The sequence below is a fragment of the Arvicola amphibius genome, chromosome 7, assembly GCF_903992535.2.
Source record: "Arvicola amphibius chromosome 7, mArvAmp1.2, whole genome shotgun sequence".
NCBI lineage: Eukaryota > Metazoa > Chordata > Mammalia > Rodentia > Cricetidae > Arvicola > Arvicola amphibius.
The window spans coordinates 66,857,901-66,870,295 of record NC_052053.1 but is presented as its reverse complement, the minus strand read 5'-3'; the positions used below and the strand labels follow the sequence as shown (position 1 = coordinate 66,870,295).

General features: G+C 39.4%; 1 gene segment (V, D, J or C); it reads right to left on the bottom strand.

Annotated features, from left to right (window-relative positions):
* Window positions 1-421: 421 nt before the first annotated feature.
* Window positions 422-9,643, bottom strand: LOC121677258 (the record flags this gene model as incomplete). The annotated part of the segment is given in 4 exon segments: window positions 422-465; window positions 5,766-6,079; window positions 8,545-8,727; window positions 9,555-9,643. Coding segments are annotated over 4 exon segments (630 nt in total), but the record flags the coding sequence as incomplete, so codon positions are not given.
* Window positions 9,644-12,395: the final 2,752 nt, after the last annotated feature.

Below are 12,395 nucleotides of genomic sequence, written 5' to 3'. Positions count from 1 at the left end.
GGTACAAGGAGCCTACAGAACACCAAATAGACTGGATCAAAAGAAAGCATACCCATGCCATATAATAATCAAAACACAAAACATACAGAATAAAGAACAGATATTAAGAGCTGCAAAGGAAAAAGGTCAAGTAACATATAAAGGGAAACCTATCAGAATTACACTTGACTTCTCAATGGAAACCATGAAAGCCAGAAGGTCTTGGATAAATGTGCTACAGACACTAAGGGAACATGGATTCAAGCCCAGACTACTATACCCAGCAAAGCTTGCATTCACCATTGATGGAGAAAACAAGATATTCCAGGACAAAAACAGATTTAAACAATATGTAGCCACAAATCTAGCCTTGCAGAAAGTAATAGAAGAAAAATCACAAACCAAGGAGTCCAACAATGCCCACAATAACTCAGACATCTAGTGACCCTTCACCAGCAAAACTAGAAGAAAAGAAACACACAAACTCTACTACAAAAAATATTAACTGAGTTAACAACCACTGGTCACTAATATCACTGAATACCAATGGACTCAATTCACCTATAAAAAGGCACAGGCTAACAGGTTGGATACAAAAACAGGATCCAACATTCTGCTGTTTACAAGAAACACACCTCAACCACAAATACAGACATCTACTCAGAGTAAAGGGTGGGGAAAAGGTTTATCAAGCAAATGGACATAAGAAAAAAGCAAGTGTGGTCACATTAATTTCTAACAAAGTTGACTTCAAACTAAAATCAATCAGAAGAGATGGAAAGGAACACTTTATACACATAATAGGAAAAATTCTTCAGAATGAAGTCTCAATCCTGAATATCTATGCCCCTAATATAAAAGCACCCACTTATGTAAAAGAAAAATTACTGGAACTCAAGGCAGCCATCAAACCACACACACTAATAGTAGGAGACTTCAACACACCTCTCTCACCAATAGACAGGTCAATCAGACAGAAACCTAACAGAGAATTAAAAGACTTAATGGAGGTAATGAACCCAATGGACTTAACAGACATCTATAGAACATTCCACCCAAAGAGGAAAGAATATACCTTCTTTTCTGCTACTCATGGAACCTTTTCAAAAATTGATCACATACTCGGTAACAAAGCAAACTTCCACAGTTACAAAAAAATATTAGTAACCACCTGTGTCTTATCAGATCACCATGGATTAAATTTAGAATTCAACAACAATGCTACCCCCAGAAAGCCATCAAACTCATGGAAATTGAACAGTCAACTACTGAGTTCTAGTAATTATAGGCCAAACTCACTCATGAACATTGACCAAAAATTCTCAATAAAATACTGGCAAACCGAATCCAAGAACACATAAGAAAAATTATCCACTACGGTCAAGTAGGCTTCATCCCAGAGATGCAGGGCTGGTTCAACATACGATAATCTATCAATGTAATCCATCATATAAATAAACTGAAAGAAAAAAAACCATACGATCATCTCATTAGATGCTGAAAAAGCATTTGACAATATTCAACATCCCTTCATGATAAAGGTCTTGGAGAGATTAGGGATACAAAGGTCATTTCTAAATATAATAAAGGCTATTTACAGCAAGCCAACAACTAACACCAAATTAAACGGAGAGAAACTCAAGGCCATCCCATTAAATTCAGGAAAACGACAAGGCTGTCCACTCTGTCATTATCTCTTCAATATAGTGCTTGAAGTTCTAGCAATAGCAATAAGACAACATAAGGGGATCGAGCGGATTCGAAATGGAAAGGAAGGAGTTAAACCTTCTTTATTTGCAGATGATATGATAGTGTACATAAGTGACCCTAAAAACTCTACCAAAGAACTCCTACAGGTGATAAACTCCTTTAGTAATGTGGCAGGATACAAGATCAACTCCAAAAAAATCAGTTGTCATCCTATACACAAAGGATAAGGAATCAGAGAGGGAAATCAGAGAAGTATCACCTTTCACGATAGCCACAAATAGCATAAAATATCTTGGGGTAACTCTAAACAATGAAGTGAAGGATCTATTTGACAAGAAGTTTAAGTCTTTGAAGAAAGAAATTGAAGAGGATACCAGAAAATGGAAGGATCTCCCTTGCTCTTAGATTGGGAGGATCAACACAGTAAAAATGGCAATTCTACCGAAAACAATCTATAGATTCAATGAAATCCCCATTAAGGGCCCATCAAAATTCTTCTCAGATCTGGAGAGGACAATAATCAACTTTATATAGAAAAACAAGAAACCCAGGAAAGCCAAAACAATCTTATATAATAGAGGAACTTCTGCAGGCATTACCATCTCTGACTTCAAACTCTATTACACACCTACAGTATTGAAAACAGCTTGGTACTGGCATAAAAACAGAGAAGTCGACAAATGGATTTGAATAGAAGACCCGGATATTAACCCACAAACCTATGAACACCTGAGTTTTGATAAAGGAGCTAAAAGTACACAATGGAAGAAATCAAGCATCTTCAACAAATGGTGCTGGCATAACTGGATGTCAACCTGTAGAAGAATAAAAGTAGATCTATCACCATGAACAAAACTCAAGTCCAAATGGATTAAAGACCTCAATATCAATCTGAACACACTGAACCTGTTAGAGGAGAAAGTGGGAAGTACTCTACAACATTTGGGCACAGGAGACCGCTTCCTACGTATAGCCCCAGCAGCACAGACATTAAGGGCAACAATGAATAAATGGGACCTCCTGAAGCTGAGAAGCTTCTGTAAAGCAAAGGACACTGTCACTAAGACAAAAAGGCATCCTACTGACTGGGAAAAGATCTTCACCAACCCCGCAACAGAAAAAGGTCTGATCTCCAAAATATATAAGGAACTCAAGAGACTAGACTTTAAAATACTAATTAACCCAATTAAAAAATGGAGCGCTGAACTGAACAGAGAGTTCTCAACAAAAGAAGTTCGAATGGCCAAAAGATACTTATGGTCATGCTCAACCTCCTTAGCGATCAGGGAAATGCAAATCAAAACAACTTTGAGATACCATCTTACACCTGTCAGATTGGCTAAAATAAAAACACCAATGATAGCCTTTGCTGGAGAGGATGTGGAGTAAGGGGTACACTCATCCATTGCTGGTGGGATTGCAAACTTGTGCAACCACTTTGGATATCAATGTGGCAGTTTCTCAGGAAATTCGGGATAAACCTACCCCAGGAGCTAGCAATTCCACTCTTGGGAATATACCCAAGAGATGCCCTAACATATTACAAAAGCATTTGTTCAACTATGTTCATAGCAGCATTATTTGTAATAGCCAGAACCTGGAAACAATCTAGATGCCCTTCAATGAAAGAATGGATGAAGAAACTGTGGAATATATACATATTAGAGTACTACTCAGCGGTAAAAAACAGTGACATCTTGAATTTTCCATGCAAATGGATGGAAATAGAAAATACTATTCTGAGTGAGGTAACCCAGACCCAAAAAGATGAACATGGGATGTACTCACACATAATTGTTTTCTAGCCATATATAAAGGACATCCAGCCTATAATTTGTGATCCTAGAGAAGATAAATAAGAAGGTGAACCCAAACAAAACCGATAGTTATCCTCCTGCATATTGTAAGTAGTCAAGATTCCGGGGCAAATATTGGGAACTTGGGGGTGGGGTGGGATGGGGTTAAGGAGAGATGGGGTGAAAAATTATGAAGGGAAAGATGGGGAGAGCTTGGGTGAATGGGATGGTTGGGATATAGGAAGTGTAGATATGGGGCAGGAAAGTATATATCTTACTTAAGGGAGCCATTTTAGGGTTGGTAAGAGACTTGATTATAGAGGGGTTCCCATGTATCCAGGGAGATGCCCCCAGCTAGTTCCTTGGGCAGCTGAGTAGAGGAGGCCGGAAAAGGCCAGATCCTATAGACATACTGATGAATATCTTGCGTATCACTATAGAACCTTCATCCGGCGATGGATGGAAATAGAGACAGAGCCACACATTGGTGCACTGGACTGAGCACCCAAGGTCCAAAGGAGGAGCAGAAGGAGGGAGCTCATGAGCAAGGAAGTTAGGACTGCGAGAGGTGCTCCCACCCACAGAGATGGTGGGGCTGATCTGATAGGAGCTCACCAAGGCCAGCTGGACTGTGACTGAAAAATCACGGGATAAAACCAGACTTTCTGTACATGGCAGACAATGAGGGCTGCTGAGAATTCAAGGACAATGGCACTGGATTTGGATCCTACTACACATACTGGCTTTGGGGTGGGGGCTAGCCTGTTTGGATACTCACCTTCCTAGACCTCGATGGACGGGGGAGGAACTTGGACTTCTCACAGGGTAGGGAACACTTACTGCTCTCTGGACAGGATAGGGAGGGGGAGTGGAGGGGGGACAGTGAGGTAAATGGGAGGCGGGGATGAGGTGGAAATTTTTAATAAAAAAAATAAATAAAATTAAAAAGTTAAAAAATACACTATTTTAATTAGGGGTAGTTGTTTCTGTGTGGGTAGTGTAGTGCTCATGAAGATAAATAAATACCACAGGGTCTACTAGACTCACATGTGGCTCTGAGCTTCCTTCATCTTCTAGGGTTAACAATCTTATTTGTCTTTTTTGGGAAATTATGCTGGTCACTGAACAGGATTATTTTTCTCTGTGTGATGATCTGCATTTTGTTTAGGTAAAAGCACATCCTAAATTTTAAAAGCAACTATAATGGGGCTGTTGAAAAACAAGATTTTGCCACACAAGAACCCTTCAGTGGGTTCTGAACACAGAATTCAGAATCCTCTACGAAAAAAATAAATGGGTGTAGCAGCCAAGCAATATACCATTTACAGAATGTGGAGTCAGAACCATCACTGGGTTTCAGTAAACAAACAGACTACCCAGTCATTGAGATCCAGGTTCTGTGATGATGTAGGAATGTTTCTATCTATCTGCTGTTTCATTGGTTATTTAATAAAGCAACTGCTTGGCCTGATAGGTCAGAACATAGGTGGGTGGAGTAGACAGAACAGAATGCTGGGAAGAAGGGAAGTGAGGCAACCGCCATGAAGCAGACACCATGCCTCTCCTCGCTGAGACAGATGCCATGAAGCCAGCCACCAGGTCAGATATGCTGAATCTTTCCCGTTAAGCCACCACCTTGTGGGGCGACACAGAGTATTAGAAATGGGTTAAGCAAGATGTGAGAATTAGCCAGAAAGAGGCTAGAGCTAATAGGTCAGGCAGTGTTTAAATGAATACAGTTTCCATGTAATTATTTTGGGTAAAGCTAGCGTTGGGGAGCCAGGCAGGCAGCAGGAACGCAGCTTGCAATTCATTCTACACTGTGATAGAATCTGTCTTAAGGCAAGTGGTGCAGATTTTTAAAGAAATGCATTATATGTCATTATACACAAACACACACACACACACTCACAGAGACTGAGAGGACTGAGAGAGATAGAGGGAGAGAGTAAAGAAGGAGAGGGAGAGAGACTGAAACATAGAGATAGGGAAACAGGGAGAGATAAAGGGAAACAAGGAGAAACACTATAATAAATAAACACACACAACACAACTGGAACCAGAAATTCAAATAATAATTTGGACAGTCAAGGACTACTACACACTATACCTGTAGAGAAAATCCCTAAGTGTGATATGGAGAGGCAGTGCAGACAGAGAAGTCCATGCTTCTCTGAGCAGGCTCTTCTGGGACTAAGATCTCTAAGTGCTCTCAGTGCCCCCTGCTGGTTCTGTGTTCCCCACAGCGGTGTTTTTGTCTGAGCTCACAGTAACATTCACTCACTGTGTCTCTTGCACAGTAATACATGGCTGTGTCCTCAGACTTCAGACTGTTCATTTCCAGGTGCAGAGTGTTCTTGGCATTGTCTCTGGAGATTGTGAACCGGTCCTTCGCAGCTTCAGTATACCAGGTGCTACCGCCATTTCCATTAATACGTGCAACCCACTCCAGCCCCTTCCCTGGAGCCTGGTGGACCCAGTCCATCCAGTAGCTACTGAAGGTGAATCCAGAGGCTTCACAGGAGAGTTTCAGGGACTTTCCAGGCTGCACTAAGCCTCCGCCAGACTCCAGCAATTGCACCTCACACTGTCCACTTGTAAACACAGAGAATGCTGGTTAGAAAACTGACAGAGAAGATATTTTTTCTCTTTCTCATGTCCACACAACACACAGTGTCTCATCTTTATGAATTACCTTTTAAAATAAGAACAAAGGAAACCAATATGAGCCATAAGTCCATGGTGAGTGTCCTGTGTTCAGTGCTGAACCCTGCCTGGGAGGACTTGGAAATCCAGAGCAAGTCTCCTCTGCCAGAGGTGCAGGGTCAGGTCAGGGCTGGATTTTATGGGCACAAAGAAGCCTTATTTGTATATCTTCCTGCCATAACAGGCTCTATAGTTGGACCTGGGCAGAAGGCAGTACTCAGAGCAGATATACAACATCATACACACTGATAACAGTTTTAGAAATGAATCATTAATGTAGCTTGTGTACACATTTTCCTTGTTAGGGATTCAACACACTTTAGTTTTTTTTTTTTTCATGGAAAATGTTCTTGTTGCTGTTTGTCTTCCTCTCAGTGATTGCTGTGGGGACATATTTATATTTGCAGCAGTTAATTGTTTGCATCCTGAAATTCTTCCTATGATCACTTTTTACTACCCACCCTGCCTTTCCCTTTCCCACCTCGATACCAGGCAACACATGGCTGTGTTCATGCTGTCTTAGGTCAGTGTTTATTCCTGCATATTTATATATTCAGTACAATGGAGAATTTAATGCATTTTTGTAAGAAAACACAAAACTTTTGAATCAATTTTGTATTTTCAGAAGACATTGTTTATATTTTCCCAAATTTTTATGCTTTCTACCCACACAGTCCCTTTCTCTCATTACACCCAACTTTTCCTTTAAAACCTCTGTATTACCCTGTGCCTCTTACCCTTCACTTAAGATGTCTTTTCCTGTCTTGACTTCCATTCTAGTTCTAAGCCTACAAAACAGAAGCCAGAGCACCAAACTCAAAGAGTCTCGAACATACAATCTGGATTCTCTCCATATGGCAGAAACCGTCTTTCCCAATCTTCAATATGTTGTGTGATATAAGGTTTCCAGTATAAACACTTGCTGCTTCTTTTACGACAGAGGGAAAACTTTACCTGTGTTATTTGTTCAATAATTTATTTTCCATGATGTGAATATGTGAAGCATTTTCATTTATATTGGTAAGCTCCCCCAGAAAGTTCTAGGTATTCTTGGTCAAAAGTAAAATCCTTAGGATGAGAATAGAGTTATTGGTTCTGATATAGACTTGGTCTAAAAACTCATTAAAATTTCAACCTGTCCATCCATTTTAGGAGCAACTATGTAAGCTGGTCCTCACACTGACCCTGTAAAATATGACATTGGAACCTTTGTGTTCAAAATTGTGTGCAGTTATTTAATTCACTGTTACATGTTCTTCTGTCAGTATTCTAAGAATGTGGTCTCCAAAGTTTCATTATATACTCTTAGTGTCAGAGCCTGATATTCCAGAGAATCCTCAGCCTCAGATGAATAGATTCTCTTTTCCTTTATAAACCTGCCCCAAGCCTATGGCCTATTAACATGGAGTCGCTAGCCAACATGGCTTCTCTGAGGACACTTTTCTAGCTCACACATAAGACACCAGTCTCTTTCAGTTAGCAACAACAAAGCATGCAGAAGAATAATTCTGGGAGACTTTGTATGCTACAAAAGTACCCACAAAAGCACAATCTGTGAAAATCATAGAATTTAGTTGTTTATGGGAAGGGCTGAAGAGGGACCAGAGCTGATTTTTGCTGGTATGTGCATATTTGTTGATGAGAATTTGGTGGTCTGATTGCACAATATGCCTATAGAGGAATCATTAGCTTGGACTTTGACATGAAAGCCAATTTTTAACAAAATGCAAATGTTCAAAAATACAATCATGCAACAATTATAACAACTGTACCCTTTTACAAGTTATTAGTTTAGAGGTAGGAAACTGTGGATGGTTCATTTTTAAAGCTAACTTTGAAAAGTAAGATCAATTCAAGGAAGTTGTGGTTTATCACAAGTTTAAAAATAAAAAGGATGAATTAAAGATTATTCAAAATTCTTACAAAGCTGTCTTACAAAGTTTCAAAGTTTTAGACTCCTATCTATCTATCATCTATTTATCTATCTATCTATCTATCTATCTATCTATCTATCTATCTATCTATCTATCATCTTTCTATCTCTCTATCTATCTATCTATCTATCTATCTATCTATCTATCATCTATCTGTCTGTCTATATAGCTCTATCTATAGAGTTACAGATATAAATATAGATATAGATATAAAAATGTGCTGAATTGTTTGACAAGGAGAAATTAGACATCTCAGAAGATTGTGTGGGAACACAGATGATTAGCATATTATTAAAAGTAAGATTAAAAGTAAAGTGTACTCTAAAGGATTAAATTGTTTAAAAGGCAAAAAACGTAGGTTGGACATCAAACAGTTGCAAATGCTGCATATTACAGATGACCACTGTATCTGGTAGTACCTGTTCATCCTCCACATCCCATGCTGGTCTGAGTAGAGAGGTTTCTGTCCAAGCTCACACTGGAGTTCTCTCACTTTGTCCCTGGCACAGTAATACATGTCCAAAGTTTGAAGATTGTTCGGTTTAATGAAAACATAGATCTTGGACGTGTAGTGATATTTTGTTTGTGATCTAACAAGCATCCTGAATTTCAGAGTGCAGAGCTAAGACATGTGTTAGGCACAGAAGCTTGGCAATTGTGGCACAAACCTTTAATCTGAGCACTAGGAAGACAGAGGTTGACGGATCACTGTGAGTGCAAACCTATCCTGTACTATAAGAGATTAATCTGTGCAAATTAGAAGCACAGCTCACACAAAGTTGATACCAGCACCTAAGATCATATACCTTTAATTTCAGCACCAGAGAAACAGACACAGGAGTGACATGGATGGGCAGAGAGAGGAATATTAGAGAGGAGAAAACAAGAACTCAGATGCAGTCCGAGGATTCACTCTGGGAGGCAGTCTGAGGTTTTAGAGAGACAAAATCAGAGACTTTGTAGAGACAGGATCTTCCCCATTTGTTCTGAGCATTGGGAGAGGCAAGAACTCTCTAGTGGCTGAATACTCTGCTTTTCTGATCCTTCAGTTTTTGCCCCTGGTAGCTGACTTGGGCTTTTTAGCATTAAGAACAATTAGAATTCATGAAACAGGAGTTTTCTCTACTGATGTTAACTTAGGATTTGAGATCAGAACTATAATGTGTGCTTCCACCACTCCAGATTCTTCACATCCACTTCAGACACTTTCCTGGAGGATGACAGACCCAGCTTACACCATAACTGGTTAATGACAATCCACTGACAGTTTAGGTGAGGGACTGGGTCTGTGAGGGCTGTACTAGACAAGGTGCTTACTCCTTCCACTGCTACTGAGACAGGGAGCCTGGGAACAGGTACAATAATTATGGTATAGTCATCCCACAGATGACATGCCTGGGTCTCTTTCCTGAAACACTGAAACACTCACAGCTTGGAAAGGGCACCATGCAGCAGAGCAGTACCAGAACAAACATGCTCTACTGGATGCTGCAGTGAGCAAAAGATGGGGCCACTCATTTAGGCCTGAATTTTAGCCTGAGCAGGAGGGCTTCTTTTTCACTGAGGGAGTTTCCGAGAGGATGAAAAAAGCACAGGGCAAGGTTAACACTAGTCCCTCAGGTTTCTGAGAGTCGCCCTTGTGTTTCTTAGAGGACCTGGTGATGGAAAATGAATAACATTTTTCTGACACCGGATTCCCACTTGCATATAAATAGGAAATTGTATGATTCACACTGTGAAGATCTTGGATGGAAAGCATTAAGTGACTCCACATTCATGCTGTAAAGACAACAAAAGATACCACATTCTCAGTACATATCCCTGTAAATCCCAGCAGAGTGTTTAGATGGAATTTAGTCATAAGAGGTACTTCAGGCTCTTCCTATGTGAAATCAGGATTAAGGAACTACTTCAAATCCTTTCCGTTATCATTGAAGTTAATTTTTTTTATCACTCACCTTGAAAATCCAACTTGTTAGCGGGCAACTCACAAACATTTAGTTCATGTGATTTTAATTTTTTATCTGAGAGGAGATTCATGGGATTGGTTTTCATACACATAAGTGGTTTGTCTCAGAGTATTCACCTGCCCACTCAGGGATACCACACTTGGATATTTCCTAGTACCATTTTTTATTTGTCTATGTCTCTGTCACTATGTATTTTATATTTCCTTCATTGTCTCTTTACCACTTGAAGCACATTGCAAAAGCAGATTCAAAAATATGATTGTTGTGTTGGTGAGGGATGGAGGGTCAACTCTTGATGACAGCTCATAAAAAGCAGTAGCATGGAACCAGTCTTCAGAGTTATGTTACCTCAAGCAATAAAAAGACAGAGAACCCTAAGTGATGACAAGTAATGGAGAGGAGGATGTGCTTAAACAATGGTAACTGTTTGTTTGCTGTGGAGATCACCATAGAGAAAAGGGATTTAGGGCATTTCTCCATGACTTGGTAACATAAATCATCAGAAAATGGCAGAGAATAGCTCAAAACAATCTGTTTAGTAAATCCCAGATAATATCTATCAATTCTTTCACATAGAGCACCCCACCATGTTGTGTTCCTTTTCCTCTGAGCATACTCTGTATGTGAGTAGCAGTGGTGGAGGACAGGTCTTAACAGTGGGGAGCTCGCCATCCTGTTTCAGCTATGAAGGGCATCAATCCCTGTAAGTGGTTTGTCCCTTGTTCAGATGCACTCTTTGTTCGAAGAACATTTTCAGACATTTATGTTCAGCGTGTCTCATCTTGGTTTGTCTGACTTTTCATTGTGCATTTGGATCTTGAGAAAGATCACAGGAATAATTGCATATATTTCATATTATTCTAGAGAGCTGTTATGTGACTTCTTACTCAAGAATTTACTGCATAAGCAGAAATTTTATGATAATTTAGACAGAAAAAAAACTTATTTAAGCTAATCTATGAATCAGTCATTCCTACTACCCTCTTTCCTCTGCTACTCACTTCTGATGACCCTTTCTGGCCCCTCCTACTCTCAAAACTTTCGTTTCCTTTCCTTCCTCCCCTCCCTCCCTGCTTTCCTGCTAAACTTCTGCTTCCTCATTTCCTCTCTCCTATACCTTCTTGCTCTCTCCCACATCCTTTCTTTAATCACTTCCTTTTATTTTATTTTTCTGCAGCATGTTGTTTCTTCTATATCTGCATAATTGTTATGGCTACAGTGGATCTAAAAGGCAGCACCCAACTCTATCACATTCCTCCAACAGTCTCTTGCTACCTTTCTTGGGCTTCAGAACATACATAATATGTTTGTTTGGGGTGAGTATTCAGCAGTCACTCTTTTTCAGTATTAGGGCAGACATGGGTCCATGCTTTACATGTCACACACTCCAGAAAGAGGCTTCACTGACCAAGGCTGAGAGAAGCATTAATATATTGGTTCACGTATAGAAGACAATTTTAGTATATGCTCCCTGAACAAACACCAATAGTATATTTCCTCATAGTATTGTGACCTTTGTACTTTGATTTTTGAACATTTTTGTGTTTTAGTTATTTAAAATGATTTAATTTTGAAATATGATTATCTCAGTAAAAATATTGAGAATCTCAGTTTTGTGTGGCATTTACAGTCCTTATCCTCTACATGCTGGACCATTTAACTGTCTTGGCTTTGTACATATTTTGTACAGGAACACATAACAGTTTATGTGTGTAATAACCATGTGATGTCCAGAATTAACCATATCACAGAACTTTTCCCAATTTTATGGTACTGTCATTCTTTCAACCCACTTTTCAGTGATCTTCCTTGTGCCTTTTGGGGGTAATATGGAGAAACAGGGAAATGGGGGATGTGGGAGTTTTGATATAGACATTCTATTTGGGGACAACCACTCACACAGTTGCCTATTCTTAGCAGTGAACAGTCATGGACTCTCTGCATTCAATGACAGCTGCTGGTGGATGGAGATTCATTTTATTTGCAGGTGTAGCTATTGATTTGTGGATGACTATATTACTAAATATTTGTGAATGATATATACATAGTTGAATCATAGATGTCAATTATATATGAGGAATGTGTGAATAGATGATATTTGTATAAATCAGTACACAGGCATAGACTTGGGAATCTTTTCTTTCTGATCATGATGTGGAATCATGCTCAACTTTCCACATTTCCCTTAAGATTGGGTGCACGTAGTAATTATTTTACTAAATATTTGCTTGAAATTAAACTGACTTCATAATGTCAGTAAGTAATCACATCTCAAGCATCAGTGGCAAATATGACTGCAC